This window comes from Apodemus sylvaticus, chromosome 2 (genome assembly GCF_947179515.1).
Source record: "Apodemus sylvaticus chromosome 2, mApoSyl1.1, whole genome shotgun sequence".
NCBI lineage: Eukaryota > Metazoa > Chordata > Mammalia > Rodentia > Muridae > Apodemus > Apodemus sylvaticus.
In genome coordinates, this window is record NC_067473.1 from 151,597,080 (window position 1) to 151,620,061 (window position 22,982).

Here is a 22,982-nt window from a genome sequence, read left to right on the forward strand (position 1 = left end):
TAGCTCTGTAACCCCATTTTTTAAGGGGGATATTTGGCTCTCTGGAGTCTACCTTCTTGAGTTCTTTGTATATCTTGGATATAAGCCCTCTGTCAGATGGAGGGTTGGTAAAGATCTTTTCCCAATTTGTTGGTTACCATTTTGTCCTTTTGACAATGTCCTTTGCCTTACAGAAACTTTGTAGTTTTATGAGGTCCCATTTGTCAATTCTTGATCTTAGAGCATAAGCTATTGGTGTTCTGTTGAGGAAATTTTTCCCTGTGCCCATGTCCTCAAGGGTCTTCCCCAGTTTCTTTTCTATTAGTTTCAGTGTGTCTGGTTTTATGTGGAGGTTCTTGATCCACTTGGATTTGAGTTTAGTACAAGGAGATAAGAATGGATCAATTTGCATTCTTTTGCATGCTGACCTCCAGTTGAAGCACCATTTGTTGAAGAGGCTATCTTTTTTCCACTGGATGGTTATAGCTCCTTTATCAAAAATCAAGTGACCATAATTCTATGGGTCCATTTCTGGATCTTCAATTCTATTCCACTGATCTACTTGCCTGTCACTGTACCAATACCATGCAGTTCTTAACACAATTGCTCTGTAGTACTGCTTAAGGTCGGGGATACTCTTTTCTATTGAGAATAGTTTTAGCTATCCTGGGTTTTTTGTTATTCCAGATGAATTTGAGAATTGCTCTTTCTAAGTCTATGAAGAATTGAGTTGGGATTTTGATGGGAATTGCATTGAATCTGTAGATTGCTTTTGGCAAGATGGCCATTTTTACTATATTAATCCTGCCACCTGAGGAATATTGAATGGCTGAGAAGCACCTAAAGAAATATTCAACATCTTTAGTCATCAAAGAAATGCAAATCAAAACAACCCTGAGATTTCACCTCATACCAGTCAAAATGGCTAAGATCAAAAACTCAGGAGAAAACAGGTGCTGGCAAGGATGTGGAGAAAGAGGAACACTCCTCCACTGCTGGTGGGGTTGCAAGCTGGTACAACCACTCTGGAAGCCAGTCTAGAGGTTCCTCAGAAAACTGGGAATGATACTTCCAGAGGACCCCACTATACCACTCCTGGGCATATACCCAGAGGATTCCCCAGCATGTAATAAGGATACATGCTCCACTATGTTCATAGTAGCCCTATTTATAATAGTCAGAAGCTGGAAAGAACCCAGATGTCCCTCAATGGAGGAATGGATACAGAAAATGTGGTATATATACACAATGGAATACTATTCAGCCATTAGAAACAATGAATTCATGAAATTCTTAGACAAATGGATGGAACTGGAGAACATCATCCTAAGAGAGGTAACCAAGTCTCAAAAGAACACTCATGGTGTGTACTCACTGATAAATAAATATTAGCCTAGAAGCTTGGAATACCCAAGACACAATGCACATATCAAAAGGTGCCCAAGAAGAAGGAAGGAGTGACCCCCGGTCATGGAAAAGCTCAGTGCAGCAGTGTCAGGGAATACCAGGACAGGGACATGGGAAAGGGTTGATTGGGGAACAGGGGGAGGGAAGAGGGCTTATGGGACTTCGGGGAGGGGGGGCCCAGGAAAGGGAAACTCACTTGAAATGTAAATAAAGAATATATCTAATTAAAAAAAAACAATAAAAAAAGAAAGAAAAAGAAGAGCTCAGCTTCAGATCTGCGACAGGTGCTGATGAAGCATGGACAGTTTACGAAGGATGAGCAAGGGTGAGGAAGATGAGGGGAGAGCCTCTCAGCATGGAGGCGCCACAGGCAGCAATGGTCAGACAGATCTTAACTTCTCATTAAGCTACATACAGAATATTTAAGGCTACTAACAGGTAGGAAGTCACAGAAACAGAGGCTAAGGCAAGACTACACCAGTGTCAGATCTGGAAGGCTGAATCTTATTGCCTATAAAAGGACACGTGGGCAAGAAGAGTCAAAGATAAGCTCCCACCTTTCTGATGAAGACTAACAAGTGAGCTTCACCAATGGAAGGAAGCAAGAACCATATTTCCTAACAATCTGCCTGACAATAACTGATATCCATGATAATGACCTAAAAATACTCTACCCAACAACTAGAAATCCCAAACATCTTGCTCTTTAATTTCTTACAACTGGAAAAAAAAAAAAAAAAAGGTGCCGTGGGAGTGATGACAGTGGTAGTAGTGTACGGCTTTGATCCCAGCAGTCAAGAGGCAGAGGCAGGTAGACCTTTGTGAGTTCAAGGCCAGTCTGGTCTACTAAGTGGGCTCTAGGATGGCCAGGGCTATATAAGAAAAACTCACCCTTGACAAAGAAACAAATAAATAAAAATTAAATAAAATAAAATACCAAAAACTGGGCTGCCTTAAACAGAAACCACTTCCCACACAAATCTGAAGGCTAAGCAAGATCTAAAGAGTAAAGATGTCTGTAAGGCTGAGCTTCCACTGAGGATGTGACCCTCTTTGCCTAGCCCTTCATTCTTGGAAAATCTTGGCCTTGGACACATTTGCAAAATGCCTATGGACCTTCTAATAAAAATGGGCTCATTTGTTTAAAATACTTGGGCCCCAGTTGGATCATGATATCTAGGCTTCTCCACAGATAAAGGTGGGAAGATGTTTGTTAATTTAAGCTAGTAACTCCATTTTTGTATGAGGCTGGAGAGACAGCTCAACAGTTAAGAAGACTTGCTGTTCTTCCAGAAAGACTCAGATTTGATTCCCAATACCATATGGCAGCACACAATTGTCTGTAACTCCAGTTTTAGGGGATCCAGTGCTATCTTCTGGTCTCTGTGGGCACATGGCACAAAAGTCACACACAGACATACCTACAAAAGATCCATGCTCATAAAAGAGTTTAAACTTTTTATGCAAAACACATATTTTCTTAAAATATAGGAAGAATAACATAATTGTTTAAAATATTTCAAATCCTTTAATGGCGGTGCGTATTTTGGGGTGAGGGGATTAAACTAAGACTAAATGTACTTTTTATACCAGTGGCTCTTAATCTCCCAGGTGCTTTGACCTGTAACACAGTTCCTCATACTGTAGTTACCCCCAACCATAAAATTATTTTTACTGCTACTTCCTAACATTAATTTTGCTACTGTTAAAGTCATAATGTCATAAATCATAAATATCTGTGTTTTCTGATGGTGTTAGGTGACCTTATGAAAAGGTCATTTGACATCCCCAGTGGGTTGTGAGCCACAGATCAGGCACCATTGTTTTATGTAGGCAGCTAACATCACATAGGTGATCCAGTGAAAGGCTCTTTTGATATCTTCAGAAGGTTGTGACCTATAGATTGAAAACCGCTGTTTAAAAAAAAGACAAAAAGAACTGAACCTTGGGGCTGGAGAGATAGCTCAGCAGTAAAGAGCAGTGGCTCATTATTCCCGAGAACGCACATGACAAGTCACAGTCATCTGTAACTCTAGTTCCAGGGTATCCAACACTCTTCTGGCCTCAATGGGCACTTCACACATGTGGCACACAGACACACAGGCAGGTCAAACACTCACGCACATAAAATAAAATCTTAAAAAACATAAAATCTTATTTTCTAATTACTCACATCACAAAATAAAGTTCAATAGTAAAGTGTTAATACCTACTATGCCTATTAAGATTTCCTAACATATAATAATCAATGAAACGACAAGCCACAGATGAAAAATATTCAGAAATTATAAATTTTATTTCAAAACACTTCTATCTATAAGATACAAACAGCTATCAAAATTCAAGAAAACAATTTTTAATGTGAAAAGATCAGCAGGAATCTCCCTGCTGTACATAAACAGATGGTATTAGGTACTTTTCTGCTTGTTATAACAGAATACATAAGAAAGCAAGGAAGGAAGGGTTTCTTATGTTTGCAGTTTAAGAATGGATACAGTCCATTAGGGTGGAAGGAATAAGTGGCGACTAGTTACACTGTGTCTGCTGTATACACTGTGTTGCATTAGAAAAGCAGACAACAGAGAGGGCAAACCACAGAAAAAACCCTGGGTGAAAACCCCTCAAAGGACACACAGGCACCACTCCTAGCAGGAGGATAAGGCCTTGGTTGTTGACTTCAACTGAGCACAGGACACGTCTACGTTGTTTGCCAAGCATCAAAGTATGTGTTAAATCTGGTGGGCCACCTTAATAACACTACATGGTTGCCCTCTACCAATGCAGACAGAAAAGTATCTACCTACTGTGTTTGCTTCACAATTCTGAAAACAAAACTATTAAGTGTCTGCTTTGTGTTGCAAAGCCAATACACACTTGTACAATGAACCAGGCAGGGAAAACAGCTTGTTGTCTTTGGTTCTTCTCTTCGTTTTGTCCCTGATTCGTCCTAACTCTGAAAGACCATTTTCAGTGTTCTCTGCTTCTGTCACTGCATGCTTCACACCTGCAAATAATATCTTATACAGAAGCCAACTTGACCCACAGGTTCCTTCACCATAACAACAGTTTCCAAATCTTTATTTCTAGTTTCAACAAATTCTAAAACCGCTGAGATTCAGAGTATTTCTTACATTTTCTTTCCTATATTCGGCAGAATTCCACAAGAGAAACAGAAATCAACAGACACAGGGTGTGGAGTATTGGTTTGAAATTACATTATCTTGTCCAATAAGGCATCTCAGAAGGTAAAGGAAATGTGTCACCAAGCCTGACAGGCCCAGGACCCAAATGGTGAAGAGAGCCAATTCTGTCAAGTTATCCTCTGACTTCCACACTTGGGATGTGACATGTATCTTTGTGCATGCACAAATACCAAAAGAAGGTGAGTGGGAAGGGGGGTAGATGAATGGATAGTCTGGTTAATAGAGAGATACATAGATGCAAAACAATCATTCACCACGATCAAGTAGGCTTCATCCCAGGGATGCAGGGATGGTTCAATATACAGAAATCCATCAACATAGTAAGAAAAAAACCACATGCCGGGCATTAGTAGCGCATGCCTTTAATCCCAGCACTTGGGAGGCAGAGGCAGGCGGATTTCTGAGTTCAAGGCCAGACTGGTCTACAGAGTGAGTTCCAGGACAGCCAGGGCTGCACAGAGAAACACTGTCTCGAAAAAAAAAAAAAAACAAAAAAAAAAAAAAGAAAAAAGAAAAAAACCCCACATGATCATTTCATTAAATGCTGAAAAAGGATTTGACAAACCATTCAAAAATCATGTTTTCATGATCTATTATTTCCTCTAATCAACATGTAAAACTGCCTTAAAAAATAATTAATATTAAACCCAACTGGGCTCATGGTTTCTCTTTATTCCCAAATATGTTGGCTAGGGATGTAGCTCAGTGGGATAACACATTCTCAGTTGTGTTATCCCATTAAACCCAACATGTTATATTGCCTTATTGATTTATTGGTTACATTAGCATCAAACATGTGAACTACTTCATAACTCGATGGGTCATGGCTTCTCAAAGGCCACACTAACTAATCTATCTCGCTATCATTTCAGTCTTAGTGTGTGGCTTTCAAAACCAGTCCTATACTTCTTAACTCTGTTGTTCTCACCTAATGGGCAAAAGCACAGTACCCTGTTTAAGTGCAACTGAGTTCAACACTTTAATCTAACTGCAGCTCATTTGTACTTACTGCCTATTCCAGCTTCAATGTAGAAGCCCTCCACACCTCACAGCCCAACACAGGAGCTCACGGGCTTGGACACTCATCCCTACCTGGGGGCTCTGTTCGGGAAGGCTACAGAAACTCTGGGACACAGAGACTCCTTGATCCTGAGCTCTCTTCTTGTCACTACTACAACATAACCAACCACCACTACTATCGACCACCATGGACCTTGAAGCTTCAATCCCCATTCCCTTCCTGCATCATGGCAGACCTTTGAACCAGAAACCAAAATAAATCCTTTCCTCCTTAAGTGTTTTTGTTAAGTAGTTGGCCACAGCTACAAAAAATAGTAACTAACATATTTCCTTTCTCATTCTTGTACTTAACTTCAAATCTTCTACCTTTAGGTCTCCAAACTCTCATGTTCCTTGATGGTTCCTTATTTTTTCCTGTTATCAACCAGATAAAGTGAGTACTGTGCTAAGAGTTCCACACTTATATACTGCATTTTGATTCTCTAGGTGGGTATGTGGTGCTAGAAAAGAGCTTTCCGCAGCCTGAACACTCAAATATATGAGGTTACAGAGACCATTCTCAGTCAAACCACCACAGACCAGGTCTCAAAACATAAAATGGGAAGCAACTAAGACACCCATGTTGGCCTCTGATGTACATGTGTGCCTGCACACATGTGCACACAAACTCAAATACAAAACATTTCTAAAGAAGCATTGGGTGGTAAACAAAGGTAGGTTGTCAATCAAAGTGTGTATCTCAACTCTAACACATGAAGCCCTAGAGTTCTTCACTTGGACTGAATGATAAATCTGTGGCCCACCCATGAAAAAAGAGCAGTTTTCTCCTACTGTCAGGAAGTGAAGATGACAATTGCACCATAAATGAAAGTCTAAAATACATTTTCCTCAAAGGGGGAAAAACCTACTTTTTTTGAAGCAATTAAGATCTACATTACTTAAGTTTATCAATAAAATCTACTCTGTTCCATACACTGACTGTCCATCCAAAAAATAAATCCAATGATAGTGTAGTGCCATGATTTAGGAATAAGCAGAGACAAAATGGAATTACTGATAATGCAGGTATCAGTGAGAGTGAGAACATGTGTCAAGCAAACATTGTATATTAATAATTCATCTAAGCCTCCTCTATGAAGTGACAAAATGTAGATCCTATCTAACTCATGCTAATACTCTAAATCCTCAATAAAATTTTCAGGACCCTGGCAAAGCATAGACAAAATCTTTGCTAGAATGTAACATAAATGCCCTTTGGTCCAATTCCACAGTGTGGCGGTTTAAATGAGAAATCTTCCCCATCAGCTCATGTATTTGAACATTTATGGTTTAAATCTGAAGGTCTCCCATAAGCACAAGTTTTGAATGGTTATCCCCAGCTGATGGTGCTATTTGGCAAATCTGTGGAACCTTTAAGAGGCAGGACGCAGAGAAGAGAAGCAGATCTGTAGGGGCAAGCATCTGAAGCTATAATGGCTACTGGTTGCTGTCATGTTCTCTGTTTCACAACCTGCTACAACGTGAACAGCCTCTACTGAGAGTCCTCAAGCTAGAATCACTGTTCTGCTGTGGTCCCCCTGCCATCATGGACTCTTCCCTCCTCTGTAGTTGTTTCTATCCATTCCTGTGACAGTGACACAACAATTACAGATACTGGCTCTGAGAACTAGGGATGACCATGTGGCTCACAAATCTTTTGAGCTGGAGGGGAGAGTCTAGAGATGAAAGCCAGGAGAAGCCCTAGAATACTACGGGCAGAGTATAATGGGATATTCTAGTGGGAGTCCAGGAGACCAGAATGCAGCGGTAAAGACTGCACACAGAAGGCTTCAAATGAAAACACAGAGTATGCATGTATTAGCTACTTTCCTGTTGCTGCTATAAACTATCCTGACCAGAAGCAACTTAGAGGAGAAGAGTGTTATTTTAGCTTACAATTCCAGAGAGGATATAGTCCAATCCAGTCAGTCCATGACAGGGAAGGTATGGTATCAGGGGTAAAAGCCATCCTGGCAATCAACAAACAAATCTCATTTTATCCATACACAGGAAACAGAGAGAAAAGAGGGTGGGGACAGTGGCATACTTCATCTCCACAAGGTTCCATAACCTTCCAAACAGCATCACAAAATGTAGACCAAGGGTTCAAACACATGAGCTTATAGAGGACACTGTTCATTCAAACCACCATACTACCGAATTGGACTAAGGATATTTGCACTATATTCCTGCAAAGACTTTGTCTATTTTTTGGCAGGGTGCTGAAATTCTGGTGGAATCCAAAATCAAAACCGAGATGCTAATTTATCTTAAGGAAATTGGCTGGCTGTTTTTACGTCAGGTTTACAATAAGAATCGGGCCCAAAAAACAGAACAGAAACTGTGAAAAATGTGCAGTCTGACCAGAAAAGACCAGGAGTTAGCTGTTAAAGAGAAGCCAAGTGATACGCAGCAGGACAGTAAGGCTACCTTAAAGGTGTTTCAAGACTTGTTGAGACCACACCCATAGAAGGCTCCAGAACATTAAGGAAACAAAAAACAAAAAACTTCTTTTAAAACATTGTATGCATTCATTTGCACTGAACTACCTAAGGAAGTATTCTAACTACCCCAGCACTCAAAGAACACTGAGGCTATGGTCCAATAGGATGTGACTACTGCTTAGCCAGCATCAGAATCTGATATTAACCACATAATACTTGTTTTGCAGGCATGCAGGATACAAGAGTCATGGAGACTCCCACCAAAATTTTAGGGAGAAAGCCTGCAAGGACAGGAAATGTATAGCAGGGCATGATTCTCTCAGGGAGCTTTGACAGAACACTGAAGAAACTCTGAAAGTAAACTGAGTTGCAATGGAATTATCAAAGCACTGGAGATGTGAGACATCTGTTGAATAAGATCTATGCACCAACTAGAGCCAAACCTAGAGAGAGGCATGGGCATGCAAGGTTGTTATCTCCAGACCAACCTGAGCTCAGAACCTATCATTTCATGCTCCAAACGTTGGGTATCAAGCTATAAGATTTAATATTTGCCTCCCTGGTGTTGGGTCTTGTTTTTGGTCATATCCCTCTTTCTTATGTCCTCATTCCTCCATTTTAAAATGAGAATGCTTACTATGGGCCACTGAATGACAGAAGAATATAACTTTATTTGTAAACATAGACCTGTCTCCATTTACTGGACATGAGTTCTCAGTCAGGATATGAAAAAATTTAGTCTTAACTAAATTCTTCATATGGTAGTTGGTGGGGCAGTCAAATTTGGAAATAGAGAGTATTCACCTCCCCCCCAGTACTGGCTCCTCTTCAGGGGTACTTATGCTATGATTCATGTTTGAGTACCTTATAAAAAATGCAGAAGCTGACAAGTACCTTGGCTGCCAGTACCACATTGGCCCCAGTGCTGCTCCCTTTCCTCATGTTAACATACATGTTGTGATGCCAGTCTTAATCTCTCTGAAATACTCTAAGCCTTTGGAAGTAAAATCCCACATCAATATCCAGTTTGGCAGCTTTCCCAGATCAACATCCATCCTTTATCAGTTTCTTTTACATCAATCGTATGAATGACTCCATCTTAGAATTGTGGTGTCCTCGGATGCCTAAGGCTTTTCTTTGTTTTTCTGCATCTCACCATGTAACCTAGACTGACCCTTCCTAATTCCCATTCTGACAAGAACTAGGACTAGTGAGTGGTACAACCACCACACCTGGTTTATATGCCTCTCTTTTTGATATTTTAGGAGCTCTTAACTAATGTAACAACTAAGAGATGGTTTCGAGTCTCAGTAAGGACTTTTGGACAATCCTAGAACTGTTAAGACTATGAAGAACTGTTGAGACTATGAGAGATTCTTGAAATATATTTTGTATTATGAGATGGCCAGAAGCTTTGGGGGTAGGGTTAGCGGCATAAAGGGTAAGATAGAATGTTATGGTTTAATTCTGAAATGGCTAACCCACATCACAAGCTCGTAGGAGAATTTTGGGAGGCTTTAGAACCTTTAAGAGGTAAGGCCTAGCTAGTAGAAGGTATGCTATAGTTGGGCCTTTGAAGATCATATGGGAGCCTATGTTTCTTTGCACTCTCAGATTCTTGTCTACTACATGCTCAAACCACTCAACTGTCCCACCATGCTTTCCCCAACAGAATGAACTGAAACTCTTCAAACCCATGAGCCAAAAATAAATCTGTCCTCTATTACAAAAGGAAAGAGTGGATTGACAGAGAAGAAATGTTATTTATCAGACCATGACAAGCTTGTAAATGTTTGCATTGCTATCAACCAACTGCTTCATCAACTGCCAGACTAACAGTAGCAAATTGGAAGTGAGACTTACCTTTAAGACACTGACACCATGTTCTGAACTTTTTGTGGCAATGAATGTTCAAAACATTACCAAAATGAAAACCCTCTTTATAAATGAAGAACTGAAAGCAATATTTTATACACTATTTCATATTTATAATTTCTTAAATATTTCTAAATTCAGCCCAATAAAACTATGAAAGAGCAGAACTTCTTAAAATATTATGCCATCAGAGCTGGTAAGATTACTCACAGGGTAGAAGTGCTAGAATGAACACTTGATTATGGTGGCAGGAGACATGCACATGTACACTCACATATACACATACATATATATATACACATATATATAAGTCATATATTCATGATTTACCATGGATAAGAATTACTGCTCCTAAATCTAAATGAATCAGATATATTAGATATCAGATATATTAAATATCAGATATATTATTTGTAATATCTTCTGATTTGAATAATTTAAAACATTTGATGTGCAGATGTGGTATAAATCCAAGGACAAAAAAATGTAAAGAAATAATATGTTTTACTTATATGAAACAAAAATTTTGTGTTATTACAATAAATGATCAGATGACTCTAAACATAACAAATATATAACCAGATGAAACTAGGAATGGACTGGATTTCACACAAATCACGAAAACTTTACCTCAGTCTGCAGGATGGCAGCCCTCTGTTCCTTAGCAGTGAGGGACTCTTTCAGCACCTCAATATGTTGCTTACTGTCTGAGAATTGGTTCGTGAGAGTTTCTAGCTTTGTCTGTAAGGCTAGTAATTCTGTGTCCTTTCTGGACAATTCCTGTTTCACCTGGCCAATCTGGAAAACAAAAGACAACACTGTGAGGAAGAAAGAAATTACACAGCTACCTCTGACCTGGACCTCTGGCAGATTTATGGCATAATATAAGAAATTAAATGCAACATTAATTCTATGATAAGGTAGCGATGGGGGTTGCTTTAGTGGTAAAGCACGTGTCGAGCAGCCCTGAGCTCCTAGGCTCATCAAATAGCAAATAAGGAAGATAGGACAATACTAATCTTTTTGCACCATCAAATTACTGGATGCTCGTTACCAAAAACTAGGTTTATTCAACAAACAAATTTCTAATCTTTACTTATTGGTTCTAAATAGTTTCTAAAATCCCTCAGGGCAGTAGTTATCAACCCTGCTAATGCCATGACCCTTTAATCCAGTTCCTCATGTTGTGCTGACCCCTAATCATAAACTTATTTTCATTGCTACTTCATAGTTGTAATTTTGCTAAGCAGTGTCTCAGTTCCTAAAATATGGGAAAGATAGTTTTCCAATGGCCGCAACCCACAGGTTGAGAAACACTGCCTTAGGGGAAAAGATGGAGGAGGAAATTGTAGTTCAACCAGACCAGGCAGCATTCATCACCTAAACACCACTTCATCTTGTCAAGTTTCCATCTCCAGAGCACGATGGGTCACACAGGCAGGATTAGTGTGGACATGATGCATGAGGAGGAAAGCAACTTCCTATGTCTACTGCAAAGTAAATTCAAATCTTAGTTGTATGCTTCTGTTTTTCTTCTTGAAGCAAAACGTTCATAAAAATCTTTATGCTAAAAAGCTAGGCTGGATGTTGTCATGCACACCTTTACTCCAGGTAAAGCTGTTGGCTTTCTTGGAGTTCCAAGCCAGCCTCTGTAAATAGTAAGGCCCTGTATCATGAAAATAGGAAAAGCCAAGCTGATTTCATGATAAGGTATTAGACAGATGCTTTCTATTTCTTTTCTATGTTTTTAAAGTCACCTATTTATCAACTACCTGCACATCACAGAACATAACATTGGACTTAAATAAAGAATGTATAAGCTTTCGCTCTGAAAGGACTTACACAAGTTGTTTGAAATTTATCAGTCCAAATGGGTAACTCAGATATAAAAATTAGAATACAATCTCCATACAGCTCTCTTAACACCAACAAATATTTCCTTTTATGCATTCTCTTTATCCCTATTCCTTCTAAGCATCTGTCTGAGAGTGAGCAAGTAAGAGAGAACGCTCAAGCAAACACAAGGGAGCAGGGGCCTTGTGTACCGCAGGGTGGCTCAAACTAACTATGTAGCCAAGGCTGGTCTTGAACTCCTGATCTTTCCTAGTCTCCTAAGTGCTGGATTACAAGTGTGTGTGCAGCCAGTGAGAACAGTACATGTGTATCAAGTATGCTCATGTCTGCATGCATGTATGTTCATGTATGCATGTATGCATACAGACGCCAAAGGCCAACACTGGTTGTCCTACTGTCACTTTCTGCCTTCCTCCCTTGACACTGAATGTGAAGCTAGGTTGGCAGCCAGCAAACCCTGGTGGTCCGCCTGTCACCAAGTCCCTCCAGCATGGGACTACAGACACATGCAACCACACCGGGCTTCTTACAGGAGCTGCAGAGATTTCAGCCCGGGTCTACACACTTACATAGTGACTACTGCTCTTACTCACAGAGCTTTCTTACCAGATCCTAGGAATTCTTTTGGTTTGTTTTTATTTTTTTTCAAGACAAGAGTATCTCTGTGTATCCCTGGCTGTCCTGGAACTCACTCTGTAGACCAGGCTGGCCTCAAACTCACAGAGGTCCACCTGCCTCTGCCCCCTGAGTGCTGGGATTACAGGCGTTAGGTACTCTGCCCAGTCACACCTTCTTTCATATCTTGAATGTATTGAATTTTAAAAAACATAGAGGATTAAGAAAGAAAGCTGTCTTAAGACGTTTTCTGATTTTATATTTGGTCTACCATCCAGGAAATAACTACAAGATGGATTAACTACTGAACATAAATATGGTGAGTCAGTCATTTTCACAGCAGATGAAACAAAAGTCCTTGAGTTTTAGAAAACTGAGTATCTATAGTTTCCTAAAGTAGATCTACAGTATTTTATTTTACCACATTAATCTTAAGGAAAGATTTTTGGAAGCAATTTCACAAGAAGAAATAAAGTTTACCATAAAATTAGACTTCTAGTTTGGGAACGTACCTCAATGGAGGACTTCTGTCCTAACATGTATGAGACCACCCACCCACGCCCACCGATACAAAAAGAAAAGAAAGAAAACCGATTAGACTTGTAAGAGCACTTAAAACAACTTAGGGTTCTTTTTCAATAAGATAAGTACTGTTCTATAAACATGAAAACTCTTATTTACTGATATAGTAATGATTCATATTATATGTGCTTAATAGGATTACTCTCTCTGAAATACACAGATGAACTAAAAGCATATTTGTTCTACAAATAAATACCAGAATAGTAAAAGTATTACTACTTTCTCAGCAAAGAGTTATGGCTTAAAGGTATCCAAATTTCTGGTTACTTCCAAACATGGATCAGAAATAAACAGAAGCTAGGCATGGAGGTACACACCCAAAAATTCCAATGCTAAGGAGGCTGAGGCAGAATCACAAGTTTGAGGACTATCTTACTCAATAAGGTCCTTTCTTAAAATTCCTAAGTACACATATTATAAATACACAGAGAGAAATTTCAGTTTTGCACAGGACTGACATTTTCCTGCCATGTATATTAAATGAGAAAGAGAAGAAAACATTTTAAATAGAAAAAAATCTTAGATGCACAAATCTGCCTTTTAGAATGCCCAGGAGAGAGCACCCTGAGAGGATGCATGGTGGCGCTTAGTCGCTGAAGACAGCAGGAACAGCTCTTCTTGAGCTGCCAATGGGGAAGGAATACCAAAGCATCATGTTGTGTAGGAATTCAACAACATAATGTCAGAGATGTACTTGGCCTGCTGTGTGATACATATAACTGAATGTAATAATAACCACTTTCTCCTCAGACAACATATAGTTAACACTAAAACCTAAATTAGATCTTTTCCAAACAGAATATTTTACTTTTTAACCTACAATAGAAACTAGGCCATAAATAGTTAATAGATTAAATAGGCCATAAATGTATTTGTTAATAAATAAGTAAACAAAAATGTATTTTTAACATTGCGTCCCAGCCTACTTCATCCTTAAGAGTAGTTTTACCATTCCTCTCTGACACTTTTGAGGAAGGTGCACACGCATAATACAAACAAGATAGTGAAGAAATTACAAGAAAAACTCCAGACCCAAGTTGCTGGTGTCAATCAGACCCTGCCTCTCTCGACTGTAGCTTCCTGGGCATCATCTGCAAACAAGTGGAGATCACTCACTAGGTATAAGATGCTTTCTATAAGTATACAAGTGGAAATAACTTTATTATTACTTATCAAAATGCTTAGAAATGCAGTTTTAAGTTCACTACACAGAAAACTAAAGCAGATTTAATAATTTAAAATAAGTACCACACTAGTTCTAAACTATGAGATAACTTGAAATAGGCTAATTACTCTCTATACAGCTGTCTTAAATACCATTTGTTACAAAGTCTCCTAGTGAAAACTTAAAGATGTCTCCATGTAGAATTAAAGCAGTTTCTCAAGAATTTCAAATGCAGGTAAATTCTAGGTGCTGAGCCTAGAGACATTTACACATTCCTGTACCTAAAAAGAATGGAGGGAAAAAGCATTCATGTAAGTCAATGTATATCTAGTCAACAAGAGGATGAGGAAGAGGAGTTTTGAGATACCATCCATAGAGTGGCAAAACAAGAGAGAACCGGGTGTAAGGCTCCAGAATACATACAGTCTCAGTGTGCACAAGTGACAAGTGGGTCAAACTGGGAACAAATGTCAGTTAAGAGCAGAGCAGGCTGGTTAGTGCTAAGAATGGGCAGAGCTGCCATCCATAGAGTGAAAGTGTAAGCCACCCAGAAGCCAGAGCCAGCAGCGTCCCACTGTGGGACCACTGCACACAAAGAGGTAAATCTTACTGCAAAGACCTCAGACTGAAGACCAGCCGCTCTCTTTTTCAGCTCCTCCCCTTGAGCATCTTTGGAACTTAGCTCCTCCTTCAGTTGCTCTACCTGTCACGACATTGTTATTGTTTTACACTCATGTGCCAACTCAGGTCTTCATATTATCTGATTCTGAGCCACAGTGACCTCTGAAATAACAATAACTTACATAAAATAATCAAAGCTGTTCCTTTAATTCAATTTTCAAAGGCATATACTGTCTCTATCTCACAAACTTTTAAAAAATAAACTGAAATATGCTGATCATCAAAAAGGAAGTAAAATATAGATTACGATACAGTATATTTTGCCCTAAAAATCAGGGAGAAAATTCACACTAACAAAAAGTTGAGCACATCAATTTTTTAGCTTAAAAATAACAAATTAGCATAAATCATCAATGACAGCCTCTTCAGTAACAGAGGAAAATTCTATAGACATAAACCTGATAACAGATACCACAACAAGAAGCCTCAACAGGGCAGGGAGTCACACCTGTGTCATTCTTCAACAGTCAAGTATGGGGAAGATTTGGTTTCGGGTCCAAAGAACAAAGAACACAGTTGTATATATACTTGGGAAATGCAGTCAGTAATACTTTTCTAATTAAAATTTCATTGTTAAAATTATTTATTTGTATATTTATTTATTTTGTGGCAGAGTCTCACCATGTAGCCCTGGCTAGCTCAGAACTCACTATATAGACCAGGCTGGCCTCCAAGTAGCAGCAATCCAGCTATTTCTGTCTTCTAAGTACTGGGACTGCAGGCATATGGTAGCGTGACCAGTTTTTTAAAATAATTATTTTTAATTAAACCATAATAAAACAAATTCTTCAATTTTCTTTAAATGGTTTACAAAAATCAAAGTAAATGAATTCAGATCTGAAGAAAAACTGTTGTGACTGATTTTTGAAGTGCACTGACAAGCATCTGAGTTGACGTTCTTACTGGACAGGGCTGAGGCACACAGGAAGCACCAGCCCTGGTACCAGTGACCCTCACTACAGGAGAAAGCAAAGGCCCTTTATTCTTGGAACTTGTTTAAAAGAGAAACACTTGACTCTCAGGGGGTTGACTTAAAATACTTCCCAAAAGAAGTAGTCTTCTACAGAAAGAAATGAATGAGCTGGTATTCTACAGGAAGGAAAATTCATCTGAACAAACTTCCACCAAATCATTTCAGAAGTTCTTACAGAAATGAAAAGTTAAACTGTAATAATATGTCCTTAGTTCTTATTTAAATAAAAGCTTGCAATAAGTAAATGGACCCAGTAATTCTAACTTCAATTCTAGGACATTTTTACATGGAAGACACAACAACAACAAATCTTCTTTAAGTCTATTAAAACATAAAGCAGCTCTTTACCATCACTAACATGGAAAGTATACATAAACTTTTCAAGTTTCTGGGAACTGAAGTATCTGCCTCATACCTTATTTTTCATAAACTTAGAGTGGCTCCTGTACACCTCCATTTGTTTCATCTCCTCCTCCCGCTCTTCAGTACTCAGAGCCCCGTTGGATTTCAGCATCTGAATTTCCTCTTCCAGGTCTCGGAGCCCACGCTCCATGGAAGAAATTTTTGAATCCTAGGATAGAAGAGTTGAGCATTAAACTATTTACAAAGATTAAAAGTAGCCAAATAACTGTGTCTCTCAAAATTCAAAAATTAATAACCGTAACTATACAGACAAGCTGCTTGGCAGTGTGGGAAGAACAGGACTCACCCTCACAATGACCACACCTCTTTCTTCCTACAATTGCAACCCTTTCAACTCAAGCAAACTTAACCAAAGAGGCAGAAGCACTAGAAAAATAGCTAAAGCTTCTTTGTACTTTATGGCCAACACATTTTTAGTGGGGTCGGGGAGCTGTAGGTAAAGCCTTTTCTAGTTCTAACACTTCACCACTCAGCAACCTTTAGGGAGCATGATTCTGCCAATAAATAAGAGAAATGAATACAAGTTTAAAAGAACTGTACAATAAAGTTTTAATTATGCATACAATAATTATCTAGCATTCCAATTGCAGAAAAATTCAAGAGTGAATATATCAATTCACTCTTTACATTTTAGAAATTTTATTCTCTGTACTTTTGGAATATACTTGAAATATCTATTAAATGTTTCCATGGCACATGTCTATATAGTCCTGGGTATTAAGAATGAGACAACAAGAGGATTACTTGATCCCAAGAGTTCAGGGATAGCCTAGGCAATATAGTGAGATACCCTCCCATTTCAAAAAAATATCAAGTTCCTGCATTACTTTTCTATTCTTAATTTTTTGATTTGTTTGTGACATCTAAATAATTCTCAACTAACTTCATATGTGATTAATTACAGCAAAATGTCTTCACGAAATAATTTTGTTTGTGTAATTGAACATGTTTAATTTTCCTGAAAGATAGGAACTTTAAAAAATGTAATTATATCTTTATTTGGAGCTTTAGAGAAAACATTTTGGGATGGAATTTTAAAGCTGACTTCCTTTTTAACTTTACATCCAAGATATCTTGGTTGGCTGTGTTGGCTATTGTAATTCCTGAAGCAGAAAAATAAAACATAAGAATCTTTCATGAGACAACTTCAACCAACAATTTTCTAGTTTGCCCATAGCCTACACTTAAACTGTACTATCTGAAATTCACTTTTGAGATTAATATAAAATGTTCTGCAGGCATCAGGACATGGTCTCTTTAAAATGACTACAACACCAAACACAAATAGCTAAGAGTCAAGTGTACGGTCTGCCACACCCACATCCAAGAGTCACAAGAGGGAAAGAGCAGTAGGAAAAGGAAGTACATCTCAGATCAAAAACTTAGAGTGGCTCCTGTACACCTCCATTTGTTTCATCTCCTCCTCCCGCTCTTCAGTACTCAGAGCCCCGTTGGATTTCAGCATCTGAATTTCCTCTTCCAGGTCTCGGAGCCCACGCTCCACGGAAGAAATTTTTGAATCCTAGCACAGCTTTGATCCACAAGAAACAGCAGAGGTGCAGTGTACAAGCCCTGGCTCTGTCCATCCACAACAGACCACCTGTCCAGCTTCTACACGGCCTTTACCCAAAGCCTTACTACTTCTCCATCACTACCAACAACACAGGACAAAATCAACTCACGATCCAACACACAGCACAAAAGCTTCTTTCTAGAAAAGTCTATTACTGCAAGCTGTGAAAACTTCAAGGCAAACGTGGACTGCCCAGGGAAAGATTTAACCATTTACTCTCTGAAACCAGATTGGACAACTAGTTCTTGTCAGTATACCTAGTTCTAGCATAAGCTCAAGTGGTACAAATAGGGCGTTTATGTGAGGACAGCTCTCCCAACCAGCTTCTGCACTTCGATGTGAAAGCAGCAGGTCATTCTATTCCCTTCCTCTTCCCCCTTCACTGTCAGCCACTCCTAAAGGGCACTCTGGGATCTATACTTTGAGATATTTACCACATTTCCAATTCCAAAGGTTATCTCCTTTCCCCAAGCAAAACTTGACTTTCCTTATGGTCTAGCTGCCCTGAACTATCTGATTTTGCAACACCAGACAGCAGCTTCTAATCACCTTTTAGAAAACGCACTTGTGGAGTGTCTATGAGGGTATGTATATCCAGGGACGTGGTTAAGGTGGAAGGCCAACCCTGAACAGGAACAGCACCATCCCAGGAGCGAGAGTGTAGGACTAAATTAAAAAGGAGAAGCAAGTGGAGCCAATATGCACCTCTCTCTGCTTCCTAATGGTGAACAGAGTGACTAGATGCCTCACATGCTGACTGCCTCATCCCACTCCGTGGACTATATACTCAAGCCATGATTCAAAATAAACCCATCTTTTCTTAAATCACCTTTGCCAGGTATGATGTTACAGCAATGAGAAAAGTAACCAATGACCCTTGTTATAACCCATTTGACCCTTGTTGATGGAATCTCTTGTTTTACAATATAAGCCTAGCAAAACTTAAAATATACATCCTGCCAATTAACAAAATTACACACCCCTGATCTGTGAGAAGAAGAGAAGAATGAAAAAAAGCTACACATGAGTTTATGTTTTATCCTTAGGCATCAACAGGGATAAGAAAGTGACAACCAAACAAACCTAAACTGTATGACTAAGGGAAAGCCATAAAATTAAACCATTCTAAAGGCCTCCTGTAAGATTATATTCAATTTTATGATTATATAACTCCAAAGAGCCTATAAACCCGTAATTTAAAGTTTGGTTGATAAATCCAACCAAAGAGGAAAGGAGGACCATGGGTAATGGTTACTTTTAAATATCAACTGGCCACAACCAAGGAATCACCTGGAAGAATCTCAATGAACAATTATGTATATCATCAGCCTGGCATTTGAACATGTCTGTGCAGGGACTGTTGTGATTGCAGTAACACAATGAAAAATATACATAATGTGAACAAAGTTTTATCACTGCAAGCTAAAATTTTGTTCTTGTTAGCTAAGGCTACAGAATGATTCTTTGCCTCAAAACACACACATCAAAAAGGGTAGGAGGAATAATACAAATCAAGCCTCTTATAGGTTCTAAAGAAGTTAAAGAAAGAAGGTAAGTTCTATTTAAATGGGCTTTTATAAGAAAAAACATAAGGCAGGGTATGGTAGCACATGCTTATAATCAGAGCACTCAGAAGGGTGAGACAGGAAGACTGCAGTTTAAACTCAGCCAAGGACACACAGAGAGGAAAGGAGGACCATGGGTAATGGTTACTTTTAAATATCAACTGGCCACAACCAAGAAATCACCTGGAAGAGTCTCAATGAACAATTATGTATATCATCAGCCTGGCATTTGAACATGTCTGTGCAGGGACTGTTGTGATTGCAGTAACTGAGGTGGGGTAGAGCCTCGCCCTGGATGTGAGTAGATCCAGTTCATGGACTTAGCTCTGAACTGTACAAGACAGAAGAAAGCTAGGTGAGGGCCAGCCAGTAGCAGCAAGACTACATCTGCTTCTCTCTGCCCCTGGCTACAGATACTACGTGATGAGGTGTCTCAGGCTCCCGCCTCTGACTTCCCTGCAATGGTGAACCATAATCTGGATCTGTAAGCTGAACTATCACAATAAAGGAAACCAAAAAACTATGTGTCTAATAAAACACTAGTGACACCACTTAACATCAACTGTCTACTATGTGCAAGGTCCTGTTCTAAACATTTTACATGTTTTAACTTTCTTTTTGTAAAAAAAATCTGAGTTGCCAGGTGGTGGTGGTGCACGCCTGTAATCCCAGCACTCTGGGAGGCAGAGGCAGGCAAATTTCTGAATTCAAGGCCAGCCTGGTCTACAGTGAGTTCCAGGACAGCCAGGGCTATACAAAGAAACCCTGTCTCAAAAAAACCAAATCCAAATCCAAATCCAAATCCAAATCCAAATAAATAAATAAATAAATAAATAAATAAATAAATAAATAAATAAATGAAATCTGAGTTATAGAGAGGTTAGGAACTTGCTTCATGTCATATATCTGATAAAACACAGCAAAACTTTAAATCAAAAGAATTCAACTCATACAGCAAACTTATAACTCCTTGAGATTCCTAATTTATCACTAATTTAAAATAGTTTTTCAAAATACTCTCGTCCAATTCTGGGGTCCAATAAGCATAAGAGTCTGCAGGGTGAAAGCTATTTTCGCATTAATCCTACAATTATCATTGGATCTTTCCAATGTGTTGACATTTGCACTGATAAAGGAAACAACTGCAGTTTCCTCTCAGTCCCCCAACTGAACAAAGTACTGTTACATCTGTCTACACATGAACTAAGAGTCTAACATTTACCAAGGAAAGGTGACTCCGAGATTCTTCATGAGATTCTCACTTACCTTCATTTCAATAACAGTTTGCAAAGCTTTTGTCTTGGCAGAATCAGGGGCATTTTCAAATCTCCGGTGCATCTCCTAAACAGAAGCAGAAGAGAGTCAGGGGCTGCCTTTAATGCTCATGCCTTTTGGTTTCATTTTGTAGCTCTGGGAAGCCTGGAGCTCACTATGTAACCTGCTCTGGAACTCACACAAATCCAGCAGGCCCTCTGCCTCTGCCGCCCAAGTGCTGGGATTAAAGATAAGTGCAGCCATGCCCAGCCACTCTCATGCTTTCTTAAGTGGGAGCAGTTAAAAACCCCAATCTCTGCGGTAAGTGGACCTGTCCATTGTCACAAACCTCACTGGAGGACCAGGGAATCCAGACTGATTCAACATACATCCTGGAGGAGCCCCGGCTCTAATGAGCTATTTAAAATTAGACACAGTAATACCAACTACTACTGCAATGAGTTAAAACTACCATATAAAACTAGATTGATGTATCAATAAGACTTGAAACCAAAACGACAAATTATCTTAAAGATGGGGAAGTGAATAGGAAAGAAATAAAGGCCACTACGACCAGCCTGCACTGCATGGAGCTTCTGTTGACATCATCTTCTCTACAGCATTTCCCTCCAGAGTAACAACCACCTAGTTACCTATGATGAAAACCTCCAGCAGGGCTCCAGGGAGACAGAAAAAGTCTGTTGGACAAGTTTCTACATAGTTCAAAATCAGAAAACGTAAGACCGCTTCCTTTTTTAATCCAAAGATTAATGAGTTCAAGATAGGAAGAAAGGAAGCCAGACATGGTGGCACAGGTCTTTAGTTCCAGAATTCTTTCTAAAAGAGACTGGATATTTTAAAGAAAGTAAATTTTTAACATTGTTTTTAATTTGTAAGGCTGTGGAACTAACTCTTCAAGTTTGTAAAACATTTTATATTGTGATGTCTTTATTAATGTGTGATCTTGGCGATGAATGAAAAAGTAAAAGTTGTAGCTTAAGTGATATATTTGTGTGTCATATTGACAAGAGGTCACTTGCACTGACTAGTTTTATGACAACTTGACATAAGCTCCAGTCATTAGAGAAGTAGGAACCTCAACTGAGAAAATATCTCCATAATAACAGGCTATATGCAAGCCTGTAGGGTATCATCATCTTCTTCATCTTCATCCAGTAGCCAACATCAAACTAAATGGAGAGAAACTTGAAGCAATCCCACTAAAATCAGGGATTAGACAAGGGTGCCTTCTCTCCTCCTATCTATTCAATATAGTACTTGAAGTTCTACCTAGAGCAATTAGACAACAAAAGGAGACCAAAGAGATACAAATTGGAAAGGAAGAATTCAAAATATCACTATTTGCAGATAATATGATAGTATACTTAAGTGACCCCCAAAATTCCACTAGAGAACTCCTAAAGCTGATAAACAACTTCAGCAAAGTGGCTGGATATAAAATTAATTCAAATCAGTGGCCTTCCTCTACTTAAAGGATAAACAGGTTGAAAAAGAAATTAGGGAAACGATACCCTTCACAATAGTCACAAACAATATAAAATATCTTGGTGTGACTCTAACCAAACAAGTCAAAGATCTGTATGACAAGAACTTCAAGTCTCTGAAGAAGAAATCAAAGACCTCAGAAGATGGAAAGATCTCTCATACTCATAGATTGGCAGGATTAATATAGTAAAAATGACCATCTTGCCAATAGAACTCGGCAGATTCAATGCAATCCCCATCAAAATTCCAACTCAATTCTTCATAGAGTTAGAAAGAGCAACTCTCAAATTCATTTGGAAAAAGCCCAGGATAGCAAAAAATATTCTCAACAATAAAAGAACTTCTGGGGGAATCACCATCTCTGACCTCAAGCTGTACTATAGAGCAATAGTGATAAAAACTTCATGGTATTGATACAGACAGGTAAATCAATGGAATAGAATTGAAGACTCAGAAATGAACCCATACACCTGTAGTAACTTGATCTTTGACAAAGAAGCTACGCTGGGTGGTAGTGGCGCACGCCTGTAATCCCAGCACTCTGGGAGGCAGAGGCAGGCATATTTCTGAGTTCGAAGCCAGCCTGGTCTACAGAGTGAGTTCCAGGACAGCCAGGGCTATACAGAGAAACCCTGTCTCGAAAAAAACCAAATCAAAAAAAAAAAAACAAAAAAACAAAAAACAAAAAAACCAAGGTGCTCTCCTCACTCCACACTCAAAACCCTGTAAGGCTCCCCATGTGACATGTCTTCTTGAGAAAGTGTAAAACGTCATGTCTTCCTCGCTTCCCTAGGCCACTGTACTTCAGTCACACTGGGTTACTG

At 39.0% G+C, this 22,982-nt stretch overlaps 1 protein-coding gene across 5 annotated transcripts in view; it reads right to left on the minus strand.

Moving 5' to 3' along the window:
- Erc1 (ELKS/RAB6-interacting/CAST family member 1) overlaps window positions 1–22,982 on the minus strand; it is a 296,730-nt gene that overhangs the window by 205,976 nt on the left and 67,772 nt on the right. For 2 of the 5 annotated variants that reach the window (XM_052174709.1, XM_052174712.1), the window contains exons 4-7: window positions 20,665–20,739; window positions 16,253–16,408; window positions 14,803–14,886; window positions 10,598–10,765 (exon numbers count right to left, since the gene is read on the minus strand). In XM_052174709.1, the coding sequence (XP_052030669.1) occupies window positions 10,598–10,765; window positions 14,803–14,886; window positions 16,253–16,408; window positions 20,665–20,739 (483 nt within the window). Of the gene's footprint in view, window positions 1–10,582; window positions 10,766–14,802; window positions 14,887–16,252; window positions 16,409–20,664; window positions 20,740–22,982 lie in introns of those variants that run through there. The other 3 variants (XM_052174710.1, XM_052174714.1, XM_052174713.1) reach the window with 2 other exon arrangements.